The sequence below is a fragment of the Carcharhinus amblyrhynchos genome, chromosome 23 (genome assembly GCF_965287045.1).
Source record: "Carcharhinus amblyrhynchos chromosome 23, sCarAmb.v2.hapA, whole genome shotgun sequence".
NCBI lineage: Eukaryota > Metazoa > Chordata > Chondrichthyes > Carcharhiniformes > Carcharhinidae > Carcharhinus > Carcharhinus amblyrhynchos.
In genome coordinates this window covers 8,609,730-8,628,329 of record NC_137346.1, presented here as the reverse complement: position 1 = coordinate 8,628,329, position 18,600 = coordinate 8,609,730, and the positions used below count along the sequence as shown (strand labels likewise).

Genomic DNA, 18,600 nt, shown 5'->3' with positions numbered 1-18,600 from the left:
TCACACCAATAAAAATAAACTACACTTTAAAATCTAATTTGGATGTCTTTCGAATGCCCCACCCCAGGGATTTCTGGTTCTCATTTGCGCACCCCTGCTGTATTTTATGTCACTCTTTTTGAAAGGTGTGTTGTCGCTCGGTTTGTCAAGAAGGGAGGCGGGGAAACAGGAATCAGGAAATGGGATCGTGTTTTGAGTTTCCCTGTGGTTTGTCCCTTCCGGGCTGCCGCTGTCCTGTTGCTGGTTACTGATCCAGCCCAGGGCAGCCCAGGCCATTCACAACAGCAACAAGTAGCGGCACCCACATCAGTTGCAGTGATTGTAGCGAGTCAAGTTCAGGGTGACAGTGTTGCAGCAGCTACTACCTGGGGACTGAGCGCTGTACAAGGACTCAGAGACACTGCTCTCTCTGTGTCCCTCTCTTGCCGTTCACTGACTGAACAAGTTCCGCTGTTCCTTTCCGGAACTGTAAGTGACTTCTCCATTTCTCTCTCTTTATTTCTCTCACCTTTTTACCCAGCCGCAGTCTAAGGGAAAGGTCTAGGTGTCATTTTATAGCCTGTCGTGGGAGTGGGGGGTGCTGTGATCCTGGGGTAAGATGGGTATAAAGAGATGTGGATCACTGAGAGTAGCTTAATGGTTGTTTAAAGGTGATATGGACAAAAGTTTTGGCAAAGGGTCATTTGGACTCGAAACGTCATCTTTTTTCTCTCCTCATAGATGCTGCCAGACCTGCTGAGATTTTCCAGCATTTGGTCTTTTGGTGGTGTGGACAGGTTGGGCTGAAGAGCCTGTTTGCATGCTGCAAACCTCAATGACTTGTGTTCCTCACTGAGGACTTGTCCTGGGTTGTATGTAAACTGCCTTCCGTGCCCATTGGGCACCGCAGGGGCTGAGGTGCGTTATAGACCCTGACAACCACATTTTGATTTGATGTGTCTTAAAGTTTCCTTTGTACTTTTTTGTTTCTGTTTGGGCTGTTCCCCTTCCTTTTGGGGAGCTGCCCCTTTTTTCTCTTTGCCCTAACGTAATTTGAGTTTGTTTACTTGGTTTGACCCGAAACAGACCCCCTCCCCACCTGATGCAAATCCATCTTCCTCTCAGGCCCAACCCTCGGATTCCCGATAAGCTGGTCCAGATATTCTGACAATCAGATATTGCGGGTGCCAGAAGTTTATCATGAATTTCTTGAGAACAGCCAGACTGTCTGGTATCTGTGTGGAACAGGGATGTGCGTGTGTTCATACTGACTCAGCAGCTAGCTTGTGACTACTTTTAAAATGAAGGCCCTGGAGACTAGTGTTTCTTGTTGAGCCTTAATTTTTTTTTAGATCATTGAATCTGCATCAACTCTCTGACAGAGCATTAGGGGTGGCACAGTGGTTAGTTGCTGCTGCCTCACAGCGCCAGGGACCCGAGTTTCTACCTGGTTTGGGTCATTGCCTGTGTGGAGTTTGCACATTCTCCCCATCTCTGCATAGCCTTCCTCCGGGTGCTCTGCTTTCCTCCCACACTCCAAAAAAATGTGCTGGTTAGGTTCATTGGCTGTGCTAAATTCTCCCTTTTGCGTGCCTGAACAAGTGCCAGAGTGTGGCGACTAGGGAATATTCACGCTAGTTTAATTGCAGTGTTAATGTGAACCTACTTGTGACTAATAAAGAAAACTTCAATCTTACCCAGGCACCATCTCTGTAACCCCACACATTTATCCCACTAATCCCCCTAACCCATACATCTTTGAATGTTAAGGGGCAATTTAGCATAGCTGATCCACCTAGCCTACACATCTTTGGAGTGTGGGAAACTGGAGCACCTGGGGGAAACCCACACAGACATGGGGAGAACATGCAAAATCCACACAGACAGTCACCCAATGCAGGAATTGAACCTGGGTCCCTGATGCTGTGAAGCAGCAGCGCTAACCACTGTGCCACCCTTTCCTGTAATATCTACTCTTAGATTTTTTTTAAAAAATTACTTTTCTGCCTCTCTCTCTCGTGCACCTCAAACATAACCTTGTTTGCTGAGGTTTTTAAAATTCTCAATCTTGCATTCAAATCCCTGGACTTTCCTTAAATCTCTGCTGCTGTTCCTACAGTTGCCTTGATCCTAAACTTTGGAATTCCCTTCCTGAAGATCTCCTTTTTAATATTTTTCTTAAGACCTCATTCTTTGACCAAATGCTTGGTCATCAATCTTAATATCTGCTCGGGTGCCTCAGTATCAAATTTAATTTGGCTATTAATGCTTGTGAAGCATTTTGAGACGTTTTGTTAAAGGTTGCTGTCTAACTCCACATTATGAGTATAATTTGTCAAGTAGGCTTACATTAATGAAGTTACTGTGAAAATCCCCTAGCCGCCACACTCTGGTGCTTGTTTAGGTACACTGAGGGAGAATTTAGCACAGCCGATGCACCCTAACCAGCGCGTCTTTTGGACTGTGGGAGGGAACCAGAGCACCCGGAGGAAACCCACGCAGACACGGGGAGAACGTACAAACTCCATGCAGACAGTGACAAAAAAAGCTGTGAATTGTACTTGGGTCCCTGGTGCTATAAGGCAGCAGTGCTAACCACTGTGCCACCCTTTGCTAAATTGAGTCCTTTTCCTTTCATTCTGTGCTCAGTTTTAGGGAAATATAGACTCGGGTGATTTGATGACAGGAGTAAGTGTACTGGATAGTTTGTTTCGACAAAATAGATCGGCAGGGCTACAATTTTGAGTCAGGCAAGACCAAATGTGGATTAAACGTCAGGGGGTGATTTTTTTTTGTGTGACTTTCTAGAACAGACTTTCCCCTGTGCACTTTGACTGCTGATTCTCCAAATCCCTTCTCGCGTGAGTTAACCTATTTATGGCAGGAGTAGATATTATCTCTCCCAGAGGGCGGTACAGTGGTTAGCCCTGCTACCTCACAGTGCCAGGAACCCGGGTGTGATTCCTGGCTTGGGTCACTGCCTGTGCAGAGTTTGCACGTTCTCCTCGTGTCTGCGTGAGTTTCCTCTGGGTGCTCTGGTTTCCTCTCACAGTCCAAAAGACGTGCTGGTTAGGGGGCATTGGCCACGCTAAATTCTCCCCCCCCTCAGCATTGCCAAACAGGCTCCGGAGTGTGGCGACTAGGGGATTTTCACTGTAACTTCATTGCGGTGTTAATGTAAGCCTACCTGTGACACTAATAAATACACTTAAAACTTAAATATTTGTAACATTTTATCGGGGTGATCCACCTAGGTTAGTTTTGAGTCAGTAAGAAGTCTGTCAACTCCTGGTTAAAGTCCAACAGGTTTATTTGGTAGCAAACGCCACTAGCTTTCGGAGTGCTGCTCCTTCGTCAAGTGAGTGGGGGATTCTGATCATAAACAGGGCATATCAAAGCACACAGTTTACAGAATACTGATTAGAATATGAATCTTTGTCTGCATCTTTAAGACTTGATTAGCTGTAATGTAAGTGGAGATGGCATTAAGTGTAGGCTAAAGAGATGTGTATTGTCTCCAGACAGGGCAGTAAGTGAGGTTTTACAAGCCCAGGCAAGTCATGGGGGTTACAGAGAGTGTGACGTGAATCCAAGATCCCGGTTGAGGCCGTCCTCGTGTGTGGAACTTGGCTATCGGTCTCGGCTCAGCGACTCTGCGCTGTCGTGTGTCGTGAGGGCCGCCTTGGAGAACGTTTACCCAAAGATCAGAGGCCGAATGCCCGTGACCACTGAAGTGTTCGCCAACAGGAAGGGAACAGTCTTGCCTGGTGATTGTCGAGCGGTGTTCGTTCATCCATTGTCGTAGCGCCTGCATGGTCTCCTTGGTGGTTGGTAACTAGTGGAGTGCCCCAGGGGTCGGTGCTGGGGCCTCAACTATTTACCATTTATATAGATGATCTGGAGGAGGGGGCTGAGTGTAGGGTGACGAAATTTGCTGATGACACAAAGATGAGTGGAAAAGGAAATTGTGCAGAGGGTGTGGAAAGTCTGCAGAGGGATCTGGATAGGCTGGGCGAGTGGGCGAGGACCTGGCAGATGGAGTACAATGTTAGCAAGTGTGAGGTTATCCACTTTGGCAGGAATAATAGTAGGAGGGATTACTGTTGAAAGGGCGAAAAGCTGCAGCATGCTACGGTGCAGAGGGACCTGGGGGACCTTGTGCACGAGTCGCAAAAACCCAGTCTGCAGACGCAGCAGGTGATCAAGAAGGCAAATGGGATGCTGGCCTTTATAGCGAGGGGGATAGAATATAAAAGCAGGGAGGTCTTGTTGCAACTGTACAGGGTACTGGTGAGGCCGCAGCTGGAGTACTGTGTGCAGTTTTGGTCGCCGCACTTGCGCAAGGATATTTTGGCCTTGGAGGGAGTGCAGAGGAGGTTTACTAGGCTGATGCTGGAGATGAGGGGGTTGGACTATGAAGAGAGACTAAATAGACGGGGTCTGTACTCGTTGGAGTTTAGAAGGATGAGGGGGGGAATCTTATAGAGACGCATAAGACAATGAAAGGGATGGGGGATAGGGTAGAGGTAGAGAGATTCTTCCTGCTCAGAAAGGATAGCAGGACTAGAGGGCACAGCCTCAAGATAAGGGGGGGCGGTTTATATCGGAGTTGAGGAGGAACTTCTTCACTCAAAGGGTGGTGAATCTCTGGAATTCTCTGCCTGTTGAAGTGGTGAAGGCTACCTCGCTAAATATATTTAAGACGTGGGTAGATAGGTTTTTGGTAGACAAGGGAATTAAGGGTTATGGGGAGAGAGTGGGAAAGTGGAACTGATCCACTTCAGATCAGCCATGATCTTATTGAATGGCGGGGCAGGCTCGAAGATGGCCTACTCCTGCTCCTATTTCTTATGTTCTTATGTACCATACCTCAGGACATCCTTTCCTGCAGCGTATCAGGTAGGCAGTGTTGCAAGAGTGTGTACCGTGTTTTGATTACCCAGTGGGCTGGAGAGAACTTGACCTGATGCCAGTCTGGATTTGCCATTCCCAGGGAATTACATAGCTCTCAGCTGAAGTAAGGGAGGATGTGACTCACGATGATAAGCAAAGCATTGTTGTGTACCACAGGCTGGGAGAATCAGATGGTATGTTACAATTCACCATTATGTAAGTTTAAAATTCAGATGAAACCTGTTTCTGTTCCGACCTGCTGCCATTAGTTGCTGACAGTATTGTAGTGGTATTATCACTGCATAACTAATCCAGATGCCCAGGCTAATACTCTGGGAACATGGGATTGAAGCCCACTGTTAATAATTTCCACGAGGGAAAGGAGGCGTTGTTAATAGATCTCCCCATGGCCTTCATGGAGTACAAGCTGTGCAAGAGCGATCTCAGAATCATAGAATACTACTGCGCAGCAGAGGCCCATCGAGTCTGCACCAAGCGTGAAACGCCCTGACGTGCCCACCTAATCCCAAAGATGTGTAGGTTTGGAGGATTAGCCACAGTAAATGTGTGGGACAGTCGGTGCAGATATAATGGGCCAAATGGCACTCCTCCCACACATTCAGGATTCTATGGATTTCACGTTTGACCTTTAAGATCCAGTGCTTAGCCCCTCATTCCACTATCACTTGGAAAGAAACAAAGGTTTTCCCTTCATTCCATCATTATCTTTATGGTATCTGTTCTTTGATCTCCTGTATTAGTGTCCTTTTGCTCTAATGTACCATGACATGAACATTATACGGTCGTCCTCACTAATAAAAGCTATCAATTAGCATTTCCTCACCGTAGATTCTAACTGGCCGAGTATTCCCAATCTTATTGAATCTCTGTTGTTGCCACAGCAAAATCTTCTCGCAGTCAACAACCTTTTGTTCTGTTTCTCATCGGTTTATTTCCCAACAGGCGTTGCAAGTGACTCGTCAGATGCTTTGGTTGGGTGTAGAACTTGCATTGCATCCCAAACCTTACTCAGGATCACATTTTATAGATAGTCATTAATTCAATGACACTTATTCTATTCCAAACCCTGTATGCTGTGACTTGGGGGTATTACATCTGGGTCAGAATGTCAAGTAACTGATCCACACTTTTTTTATGAGCCTTTCTTGTGTTTTTTTTATTTAGCCAAGCATGAGGAAGAGGCTGGCTTGCGTGCATTCATACACAAACAGAGGAGCAGGCACCGCACTCTCTCATGTACATTTTCTTCAGCTTGTAGGCTGAGCTTACTACTTTGTCCAATATTTTTAATTCCCCTCCTCCCGCTCTCTTTAACCTTGTCCTCCTATTCCACCTAGTTGCTTCTCGTTTTATATCCATGAGCAACTATCGGCGTGTACTAATGGGTAAAGTAAGTCAGTCTGCATAATATCCTGCCTGTGCAAGCAGTTTTGTCATTATTTTCATGCTAAAACTAACCTCGTCATGTATATATTTTCCAGGTTTATGGATATAGTTTCGCGCCTGATTTTCTTTTTCTCCCACTCACCCAAAGAGCCTGGAAACTGGGAGGAAGAGAGTGCACAAGGAAGAAACCTGGCTCACAACTTGTGAGGGGGGGTGGGGGGGTGCAGAAGGGTCTTTCCATTATCCTTGGGTTTATCTCTGTGGTGTCTCTGCTAGTCTTGATGCAGGAACTCAAGTTGCCATACAAGATTTTTTTAAGATGCTAAAATACCAATGCGGGGTGCCACGGTGACACAGTGATTAGCACTGCTGCCTCAGCGCCAGGGACCTGTGTTCAATTCCCAGCTTGGGTCACTGTCTGTGTGGGTCTGCACATTCTCCCCATGTCTGTGTGGGTTTCCTCCGGGTCCTCAGGTTTTCCCCCGCCCCCACAGTCCAGAAGATGTGCTGGTTAGGTACATTGGCCATTCTCCCTCAGTGTACCCAAATAGGCTCTGGAGTGTGGCGACTAGGGGACTTTCACAGTAACTTCATTGCAGGGTTAATGTAAGCCTACTTGTGACTAAAATAAACTTGCTGCTCTGGGATGCTGTGCCATCTTACAATGCACCAGAGTGACTGCTGATGGACGCTGGTGAAAGCCCTCTCGAAATGATTGAAGGTGATAATGAGTGGTTTCTGATACTCTGGTCTTTGCTCTGATCTACCTGAGTGTAGAAGTTTGCACATGGCATGAATTGCTGCCCCAGAAATCTGCCTGTCCTTTCTGAAGGAGTCAGTCTATTCCTGCTTTCAGTCCGTTGAAGAGCACTGTGTACCTTTTTTTATGTCCCTCCACTTAATGGCTGTTACTGCGTTTCCCTTTCTTTAGTAGTTTGATGGTGACCCTTCACCATCGGGAATGTTCTCCGTGTTCCAGATCTTGTTGGTCAGGACCTTGAGCTCTGTGACATGTTTCATGCTGGCATCTCATTGATCCAAGGTGCCTTGTCATTCTTCAGACACTTGTTGGCTCCTTGGATCTGGTCTGGTCACTCCCAGGTTGACGTTTAGCTGTTGCAATGCACTCATTGAGCTTGAACCATGAGCGGAGGTCTGAGTGTTCCACCTACTTCACCTCCCACTGTTTGCCTATCAATGGGGGAAGTGGCCAATGCCCCTCGAATGTTCTGTTGCCCAGTGACGGTGGGAGGGTCTTACAGAGTTGGAGCAAGGTAACTTCTTGCAAGCTGTGCCCAGCATACCCTCTAATTCTATCTTTTACCCTCGTTCTGTGCTTTTAAAACTTCATTTTAACTCTCGTTTCTTTTGAGTGATGTGCTTTGTAAGTGCGCAAGAAACAATACTTTTCACTATGTTAATACATGTCACAATAATAAATCAAAATGTGTGTGTCACTGCCCTCGGGATTGGGAATATCTTGGAGATCACGCCCAATTTCTCGGCCAGCAGGATGCGAAGTTCAGGTCCGTTGATCAGTGTTGTCGTTGGATGCCAAAGTCAACGCCCAGAATCGCCATCCTTGCCCACCATTGGTACTATGGTGTTGCTTCTAGCACACAGGCAGCTCCTGCGTCTTGGGGTCCTTCAATTTGCTGCTGCCTGTGTCTCTCTGCCTTTTTAACTCTATCCATCCTTGTTTGTCTCCCCTTCACTGCTTTGCCCAGTCTGCTGTACTTTGCCTGATGACGCTCCTTCTCCTTCTGGTTACTGATTTGGGGAAGGTGGTCCTGGGTGCTGACTCTGGAACCCCGTGACACCATGGATTGACATCCTTCTGCTGGATGAGGAGTCGGGCACGTGCTCCAAGGTGTTCCCGATCCTCAGGGTAGAGGCAGCCGAGGTTGGACTGCTCTTTTTTTTTTAATTCATTCATGGGACGTGGGCATCGCTGGGGGCCCAGCGCTGTTTGCCTGAGGGCAGTTGAGGCAACTACATTGCTGTGACTCTGGAGTCACAGGTAGGCCAAACTAGGTAAAGATGGCAGACTTCCTTCCCTAAAGGATATTAGTGAACCAGATGGGTTTTATCGACAATGGTTTCATGAGCATCAGATTCTTAATTCCAGATTTTTTATATTTGAATTTAAATTGAATTCAAATTTTTTTTAAATTGAATTCAAATTCAACCTTCTGCCATGGCGGGATTCGAACCCAGTCCCCAGAACATTAGCCGAGTTTCCGGATGAATAGTCTAATGATAACGCCGCTAGGCCATCGCCTCCCATCTGCTGCAAGAAAACTACAACACCAATGATTGGGTGGCAACAAAAAAAAAGGTTTATTAGTCACAAGTAAGGCTTATATTAACACTGCAATGAAGTTACTGTGAAATGCCTCTAGCTGCCACACTCCGGAGCCAGATTAATGCACCGAACCAGCACGTCTTTCAGAACGTGGGAGGCAATTGGAGAACCTAGAGGAAACCCACGCAGACACGGGGAGAATGTGCAAACTCCACACAGATAGTGACCCAAGCTGGGTCCCTGGCACTGTGTGGCAGCAGTGCTAACCACTGTGCTGCCCTCCCATCGTCACCAGGCAATGGGAAATTGAGAGCATCACACACGCACTTCCCTGATCTAATGAGCAACATCTCTTGGAAGGGCAATTCACGGCCACACAAGAAGGAGAGCAATGCAGCATTGTGGTGGCAGCAGCATGTGGCCATGAAGTAGTGACTGTCTATGTCCATAGTAGTAGCAATTGTAATCTCAGGTAGCTGTCATGACCATGTTTTAGAGCAGTAAGGAATCCCTGTTTTCTGCTCCTGAGGTTGTGTGAATTTTTAAAAGTTCAGTTTTATGTTCTGTGCTTGCAAAGCTACATAAAGAAATAAGCTAACCAGATTTTTTGACTTGACAGGTTAGTTTTATTGTTTTAAAAGCCCACGCAGACAAAATATCCTAAAGTGTTTGCACTCATAGTCTCAATAGTGGGCAAAACAGAACAATTCACAGCGTAGAACGTGTTATTGATCAGAGGGTTCTGACATTCCTTTCACCTTGAAATTCCAGGTGTTGTGGCCAGTTGGAAATTTTTTTTTTTGTTTCTCTCAAACCGTAACCCCATTTTTGCAAAGTTGGTGTTACGATACTCCAGTTTCTTCCAATTAAAAATCTCTTATCTCTGCAATTGTATTACAAAATTTGGAGGAGTCTAAGCCTGAACAGCAGGGACTGATGATGTTACATTCTGTTCTTTCTTCCTCCATCACTGCCTTCACTCCTATGCTTGTTTCTTCATCCAGAAATCTCCCTCCTCGCACCCAACTCTGTAAATCTGACCCTGGTTTCCGGTCTGCTCGTTCCTCCTGGATTCCCCCCCCCCCCCCCAACAACATTCCGAGTTTTAGAAATAAGGGCAAATTACGGTGGATGCTGGAATCTGAAACCCAAAAGAGGAAACGCTGGAAAATCTCAGCAGGTCTGGCAGCATCTGTAAGGGGAGAAAAGAGCTGATCTTTCATAAGAACATAAGAAATAGGAGGAGTAGGCCATCTAGCCCCTCGAGCCTGCCCCGCCATTCATTAAGATCATGGCTGATCTGTCGTGTCTCAGTTCCACATTCCCGCCCTCTCCCCATAACCCTTGATCCCCTTGCCTATCAAAAACCTATCAACCCGCGTCTTAAAAATATTTAGCGAGGCAGCCTCCACCACTTCAACGGGCAGAGAATTCCAGAGATTCACCACCCTTTTGAGTTCCTCCTCAACTCCGTTCTAAACCGCCCTCCCCCCCCCTTTATCTTGAGGCTGTGCCCTCTAGTCCTACTGTCCTTTTCTGAGCGGGAAGAGCCTCTCCACCTCTATACTATCCATCCCATTCATCATCTTATACGTCTCAATGAATTTCGAGTATACGTTTCGAGTCCAGAACTCCCAGCTTTATCCTCATCATTTCATTTTGAGAACAATCTCTGAGCCAGGAATTATATTGAGTTCAGTTCCTTCAGACGAAGGAATCGGGTTAGAGCTGAAACATTAATCTCACGTTAGTTACAGACACTGACCATTGTGCCTTTCCTGTTCTGGTGACGGGACCCTCCCAAATCTGCCGCTGACTTTATTGCTTCGTAACATCACTCAGCTGTTCCTACTTCACCTATCCATATCGTTCAGTCACCTCCCTGAATCACCATAATAACACCCCAGTGGGGATGGCCAAACACAATGTTCAATAACACAGCATTCCCTCTATTTATTATTTTTTACATTTATGGCACTCCCAAATGTGCTTGAAGAAACTTACTGTAATCACTCGGGAGTCAGTCGTAAAGTAACGGTGCCTCATTGCACAAAGTAAAACAAAATCACGAGCCTGTGGTGAATACGATCAGGTCCTAACTGAGACATTACGATAATGGACCCGCTCAAGGGCCTGCTTTATAAAGGGCTTGGGATACAAGTTCCACCTGGTAAGGTAGTTACCAATCAGTCAGGGAGCTCGTATTCTGAGTCCTATTGGGAGATGAGTCAGGGATTCCCCCCCCCAGTGTAAGTCCTGGGGTTTATCACACTGACCATTGCTTTGTCTTCCTTGGCAGGTTGGGACATCATGGATCAGATCAGTCTTGTTGTATCCAGTGCGAGAGCCGCCTACAATCAGGGGAAAACCCGGTCTCTGGAATTCCGCATTCAGCAGCTGAAGGCGTTAGAGAGGATGATCACGGAGAGAAAGGAAGAGTTCTCACTGGCGCTCAAAAAGGACTTGCACAAGGTTTGAAACCGCTGTTGATATGCATTCAGCCAGGTTGCACAAACCCCTCCGCAATCTCCCCTGGATGTTGATGATAATTAGACATGTTTTCATTCACTGCTAAAAGTATGTCAGTTTCTTGCTCTCCACTCTGGAGTGTTAATTTGGTTCCATCGCGCCCTGAGCTACAGAGTGTGTTAGTGGAAGGATCTGCGGCTGGTTAACAGCCTGACTGACAGCAAAACCAATACTCCTTCCATCGGCTTAACCACCTTCACACTGGCTGGTCAGTCCTGTACAATGGGAAGGAGTTACAGGCGTTCACAATTCTAACGGCCCTCCCTAACCTGGGAAATTCTATCTGGTCCGTGATGGGGAATCTCATTGAAATGTATAGAATACTGAGAGGCCTGGATCGAGTGGACGTGAGGAAGTGTTTCCATTCGTCGGAGAGACTAGGGTCTGAGGGCACAGCCTCAGAATAAAGGGATGACCCTGTGGAACCAAGATGAGGAGGAATTACTTCAGCCAGAGGGTGGTGAATCTATGGAATTCATTGTCACGGAAAGCTGTGGAGGCCGGGTCACTGAGTGTATTTAAGATAGAGGTTTGTGATTGGTAAGGGGATGGAAAGTTGTTGGGGGGATAAAAGTGAGACAATGGCAGTGAGAAATCTATCAGCCATGATCAACTAGCAGAGCAGACTCGATGGGCCAAATGGCCTACTTCTGCTCCAAATCTTATGATTTTATAATCTCTCTCTAGGCTTCTTGCCTTAACCGAACGTCAAGCTGTAGGGGAAGGGAAAGTGGGAAGGAGATTTGTGTCTGTCTGTCGATTGTGCATCTACCATTGTTCTCAGTGCTGTTGTCGCTGGCAACTTGATTGTCTGATCCTCCCCCCGAGACTGCCGACTGGAATATTTACTGGGAGTTGTGACAGAGAGCGGAAGTTACTGTCGACCAGGGCATCAAAGACAGTGCGGTTGATAAGATGGGCAGCTACAGAGTTATTCTGGTGAATGGAGAACCAGCGCTTTGTGCTATTGGGTGTTTGTAATCAGTTGTTTTCTCTCGGGTTTGGGGGGTGGGGGAGAAAAACTGGGACTGAACTAATTGAAGACTGAAAAGACATCCAGTGTTAATGCTCCTGTGTAGTGTTGAGTGATACGTGCGTTATGTATGGGGGAAGTTGACTGTGTTGTTCTTGGCTGTGATGCCACACATGACCGAAAAGCCCCCTTGGATGGCCAGGCCCTTTCCTTTAAAATGGGGGATCGCAGAACAATACCCGATTCGCCAGGGAAGGAGAAAATGGATGGTGAAAGGAAGAGATCCTTAAGAACGTTTTTTTCTTTCTTTTTGAATTTGCAGAATGCGTTTGCTGTGGAGGTTTTTGAAATGGCAGGCATCCTGAATGAAATTACTTTGGCTATAAACAAATTGCCCGAATGGACAGCCCCAGAGTACGTGTCCAAGAGCATGGCAACGTTTATGGACACTGTCTATATCCATCGAGAACCTCTGGGAGTGGTTCTGATCATTGGGGCCTGGAACTACCCATTGGCCCTTACGATCCAGCCTTTAGTTGGGGCAATCGCAGCAGGTAAGCTCTGGGTTAATCACCTCCCAATCTCTGTCAGAAAGGTCAATGATAATCAGTGAATTATAGAATCCTGACAGCGTGGAAGGAGGCCATTCGACCCATCGCATCTGCACCGACCACAGTCCCACCCAGGCCCTATTCCCATAACCCCATGTAGGTTGTGGTTTATTTTCATTTTGATTTCTTACTTCATTATGATTTCCCCAGTTACCTATCTCCGCTGGATTTGATTTGATTTATTACGGTCATATATATTAGCACGCAGTGAAAATATCGTTTCTTGCAAACTTTACAGACAAAGCATACCATAGATAGAGAAGGAAATGAGAGAGTGTAGAATGTAGTGTTAGTCATAGCTAGGGTTAGAGAAAGATCAACTTAATGCGAGGTAGGTCCATTCAAAAGTCTGGGAAGAAGCTGTTCTTGAGTTGGTTAGTACGTGAACTTAGATTTTTGTATCTTTTTTCCGACAGAAGAAGGTGTGAGAGAGAATGTCCAGGGTGTGTGGGATCCTTAATTGTGCTGGCTGCTTTGCCAAGGTAGCGAGAAGTGTAGACAGAGTCAATGGATGGGAGGTTGGTTTGCGTGATGGATTGGGCTACATTCATGCCCTTTGTAGTTTCTTGCGGTCTTGGGCAGAGCAGGAGCCCATGCCAAGCTGTGATACAACCAGAAAGAATGCTTTCTATGGTGCATCTGTAAAAGTTGGTGAGAGTCGTAGCTGACATGCCAAATTTCCTTAGTCTTCTGAGAAAGTTGATGGGCTTTCTTAACTGTTGTGTTGGCGTGGGGGGAGCAAGACAGGTTGTTGGTGATCCGGACGCCTAAAAACTTGAAGCTCTCGACCATTTCTACTTTGTCCCCATTGATGTAGACGGGGGTATGTCCTCCTTTTGACTTCCTGAAGTCAATGACGATCTTTTGTTGGCATTGAGGGAGAGATTATTGTTGTCGATCCAGTTCACCAGCTTCTCTATCTGATTCCTGTCTCATCATTATTTGAGATCCAACGCACTGTGGTGGTGTCATCAGCAAACTTGAAACTGGGGTTGGAGGTCTGATTTGTGGGGCATTGTAGCTGAGTCTGGCCTTGCCCTCCCTCTGAACTTGTGCTCACCACCTTGCACACACAGCGGAGGCTTGGATAGTGGCCAGGAGCCGAGAGGCTGGCTGACTTTTCTTCCCTGCTCTCTCTCTCTCCACCCCAGCGACACTGGAGTTGGCCAAATTCCAAACTGCTCCTTGGGCACAGCAGAGTGGTGGAACAAGAAATCCGTGTATGCCTCAGCAATCCGCATTGCCGGAAATGAGAGCATTGAATGAGCCCAGCTGGAAAATCCAAGGAGTTTTATCAAGTTAGACTCAACCCTAAGTTTTACACTTTGATTTTGGCATTGTGGGCCATTGGTGCTCCATTCCGATTGTGTTTCAACTGACCCACTGGGGAACTTTTATCAAACAAACTTTACTTAAGAACACGGCTAAAGTATAATAAGAAAAATTAGCATAACTTTTACCGTTTACACAAATCAGCCACAATATAATTTAAACATTAACAGTTAAGGCAGCACAGTTGGTTATACTCTGCCTCACGGCGCCAGGAACCTGGGTTCAATTCTGGCCTTAGGTCACTGTCTGTGTGGAGTCTCTCCCCGTGTCTGGGTGGGTTTCCTCCCACAGACCGAAAGACGTGCTGGTTAGGTGCATTGGCCATGTTAATTTGCCCCTTAGTGCCAGAGGGATTAACGGGATAAATATGTAGGGTTATGAGAATAGGGCTTGGGCGGAATTGTGGTCAGTGCAGACCTGATGGGCCAAATGGCCTCCTTCTGCACTGTAGGGATTCTAGTTAACTCTGATGTTCCCAGTCAAACAACACCCCATAAATAGACACCCCTTCCTTGACTTAGCACAAAATTAACTAGTACGTTTAAAACTTATTCACCGGTGTCACAGGTAGGCTTACATTAACACTGCAATGAAAATTCCCTAGTCACCACACTCGGGCACCTGTTCGGGTACACTGAGGGATAATCACCTGCTGGAAATTGGTCCTTTGACACGTAGGATGAAAACTTCTGAGGCTTTCCAGTCCGGGAACTCAGCACACCTCTGAAGGAACAGAGACAGAGAGACACTGCCTGCCTCCACCAGCTTCTAGCTAGCAACTTACAGGCAGCAGAGTTCTTTGAGAGGGAAATGGGAAACAATGCTTTCTGTCACAAGCTCAAACAGTGCAAAATAAAACTAAAAATCTTGGTGGAATCTTCCCATTCCACCCGCCACGGGAATCGTACCGGACGGGATACGGACCACGCAAAGGTCTATTGACTTGCAGCGAGTGCAACTGGAAAATTCTGCCCTTGGACTTTTCTGTGGGGAAAGAAAGCTGTTCCCCAGGCAGTACCTGACCTTTCAATCAATTCCAAAGGATCATTAAAACCCCAGGACACTGCATTAGTCCAGAGTAAAAACAAACAGGTCGTCCATTATGTTGCCTCAGTAACAATTAGAGATCGCCACTTACCAACTTCTCATAACAATGGGCGTCACAGTGGCAAGCACTCCTGCCTCACAGCACCAGGGACCCGGGTTCAATTCCTGGCCTCGGGTCACTGTGCGTATTTTCCCTCCCCCATATCTGCATGGATTTCCTCCCACACTCCAAAGATGTGCGGGTTAGGTTGATTAGTCAGGATAAATTGACCCAAGTGTTGGGGGATTAACAGGGTAAATGAGGGGTAATGGGAATAGGAGTTGGTTGGGATTGTGGTCAGTGCAGAGTCAATGGGCTGAATGGTTTCCTTCTGCATTGTAGGGATTCTATGATTCTCGCAGGGCTAGTCTGAAATAACTGCACAGTGTTATGGTTCAGGTCAGAGACTCAGAGTTCTATGGAGCCCACCTAAATCTTAAAATTTGGCTCTTAAATTTAGGTGGATAAGCATGAGACATTTCACTTCAAGTTTGATTCAAGTGACCCACTAAGGAGCTTTTAGCAAACAAAGTTTATTTAATAATATAGTTAACATGTATAGCAAGAAAATTAGCAGGGACTTTTCTCAATTATAAACAAGGAACAAATAGTCAAGATAATGTGTAACCCTTAACCATGCTATCTACAATGTTCCAATCAAACCAAAGTCCATAAACAACCCTTTAAACAAGTTCAATACGTCAAAGTCTACTGCTTATGTGATAATGGAAATTGGGCCCTTTGGTTAAAGTCCGCAGTTGAAAGTAGACTAAGGTTATGATGCTTGCTAAGAGAATTAAGCCTCAAGATTCCACGGGTTTTGTATGAACAAAACATAACTTTACAAGACCAGAAAGATAAAATCATCTATTGTGGGTCGGATTCTCCAACCTCGCTTTCAGGCAGGATTCTCCAGTCCCACTGCTGTGAGTGAAGATTTGGCTGAATGTCAAACTCTCTGATCTCACTGGCAATGCGGGACGGGGTGTCCCATGTCGGAGAATTCCGGTCAATATCTATCTATCTTAACCCTGAATGTTAGAGGATATGTGGTACATGTGAATTTATAGACAAACTTTGTGGTTGAGAACACACCACTTGCGCAATAACTGGTAGACGCAACCAAGATAGATTCCATGGATTTCACGACAATCCCAAAAACTACATGGTCTGTTGGGTCTTGGAGTTTTCAATGGCAAGGGAAGTCTGTCCGTCATGACGTCCGTCTATCTTGATAAGTACGCAAGGGAAAAAGGAATAGAAGGAAACTGTGATAGATTTGGATGAGGTCTGGTTGGAAGGATGCCCACATGGAACACACCAGCTTGGACAATGTTCTATTTCTGTGCTGTATTTTCCACATAATACTTTGCCAGTGATTATTTTTGTGTTACGACTCCGTTCTCAGGGAATGCCATTGTCCTGAAGCCGTCTGAAGTGAGTTGGAATACGGCCCAGTTACTGGCGGAACTCCTCCCTCAGTACTTGGACAAGGTGAGTGCAGACTGGGGGGAGGGGCGTTAGTGATGGGCAAGAAAACTGATTCGACACTGAGGACTGTTGTGTCATTGGCTTAGACACTGGACAAGGCACCAATCACTCATAAGGGATTGGGTAAACACATGAAGGGGTCATTCAGTAAGGGGTGGGACAGTGGGACAGTGGTTAGTGCTACTGCCTCACAGCACCAGAGACCCAGGTTCAATTCTGGCATTGGGTGACTGTCTGTGTGGTGTTTGCACATTCTCCCCGTGTCTGCTTGGGTTTCCACTGGGTGCTCTGGTTTTCTCCCACAGTGCTAAGATCTGCAGGTTAGGTGGATTGGCCGCGCTAAATTCTCCCTTTGTGTCAGAAGATGGGTAAATAAGGTGGATTACCCGTGGTAAATACATGGGCTTACGGGGATAGGGCAGAGGGGAGGGTCAGGGTGTGATGCTCTCTTGGAATGTTGGTGCAGACTTGACGGGCCGAATGGCCTCTTTCTGCACTGCAGGGATTCTATGATTAGTTAGATGAGAACAGTAGTATTTGTGTAGAAGATATCAGAACCGTGTTTTTTTTTGGACGAATCAAATCAGCAAATTGAGGGATAAATTAGAAGGCAGCTCCTCAAATCGATAGTGTATCAAAGTAAACGGAATCGCTAACTAAAACTGAAACATCAAAACAAAGTCTGATTAAAGGGCTCAATAATAAACCCCAGTCCCTATGGTGCCCGCTGGGCATGGAAAGCCTCGATCATGCCAGCGGACGCTGTCTGTTCCCTTTCCAGGAACAGCCGGTTGTGAACATAACGGGGCAGACAGTGGGGACTGTAGCTTCTGACCGTGAAGATGTCTCCCTGACGACCACCGCTATTCCGGATCGGGGGGGGAGGATGTGGCTCAAAGCAATCGAGCTTCGGACTTTTATCGAGTCCTGGTAAAGGACGGGCGATGGCAAGAAGGAATTACAAAGATTCCTCTGGTCTAAAAACAGGAGCTGCACCCGGTGGAAGAAATCCATCGCCAAGGCTCACCATCCAGGCGGGGGAATCAATGTAAAGGTATCGCTGCAGGGTCTGAAGGGAGAAGGTCACAGTCTGGGTGCGAAGGCACACCAGCGTCTGACCACCCTCCCCAAGTGGGAGATGCAGAATCTCAGCGGTGACCCAGTGCAGCATTTTGTCCCAGAAGTCAACGGCCAACTTTCGTATTTTTTGTGACAAATTCTAAGGGGGAGAGGGGTCAAAGTGACCAGCTGGTATGACGGGATGGAGGCTGGTACGATGGAATGGAGGCTGGTACGATGGAATGGAGGCTGGTACGATGGAATGGAGGCTGGTACGATGGAATGGAGGCTGGTACGATGGGATGGAGGCTGGTATGACGGACTGGAGGCTGGTATGACGGAATGGAGACTATCAGCTGCTTTATGACCAACTCTTGACCCCTATACGACAGCACTCGGAGCAGTCCTGTCCAGCCTCTGAGGCGAGCGGTGACTTTGACCTCAAGCCCCTGCCCGTTCGCCGGCTTCGATTCCTTAGCAGGGTAAAGAGGGGCTCCCTGGTGGCAGAGACTGCTCCTGCTCTCGGTGAAAGGCCTGAGTTCCGATGGGAGGGGGTCCATCCTCCACCAGGACCAACCAGGAGCCCGGAACAGCTGTGCGTGTGCGCTCTGCTCAAAGCAAAAGTGAAACTAAGGCAGGATCATATGACACCTTTTATCTTCTAATGATATCATGGGAAATTTGTCCAGTGTTTAACATCACTCGCCTGCACTGCTGCTGCTCTTGAGGGAGAACTGAGGTGAAATTGTGTTGCCTTTGAGAGTGCAACTTGACGTAGGTGATCGGGGGGGTGGGTGGTGGGGAGAGGGAATCGGGGACAGAGACCTGATTTAATGAGGGTCCATTTTGTTCTCAACCATAATGACATCTGGCCCCTACAGAGAGAGCAAAGAAATTGGAAATCTACACGGGAAACCAGCCTGTAGCCCCTCAC

General features: G+C 46.9%; 1 protein-coding gene across 2 annotated transcripts in view; it reads left to right on the top strand.

Moving 5' to 3' along the window:
* The first annotated feature begins 250 nt into the window (after positions 1 to 250).
* Positions 251 to 18,600, top strand: part of LOC145357256 (aldehyde dehydrogenase, dimeric NADP-preferring-like) — a 34,414-nt gene continuing 16,064 nt past the window's right edge. Inside the window, exons 1-4 of one of the 2 annotated variants that reach the window (XM_080210433.1) lie at positions 251 to 468; positions 10,884 to 11,056; positions 12,409 to 12,640; positions 16,525 to 16,610. In XM_080210433.1, the coding sequence (XP_080066559.1) occupies positions 10,895 to 11,056; positions 12,409 to 12,640; positions 16,525 to 16,610 (480 nt within the window). In that variant the 5' untranslated portion in view covers positions 251 to 468; positions 10,884 to 10,894. Of the gene's footprint in view, positions 469 to 3,526; positions 3,747 to 10,883; positions 11,057 to 12,408; positions 12,641 to 16,524; positions 16,611 to 18,600 lie in introns of those variants that run through there. The other variant, XM_080210432.1, reaches the window with a different exon arrangement.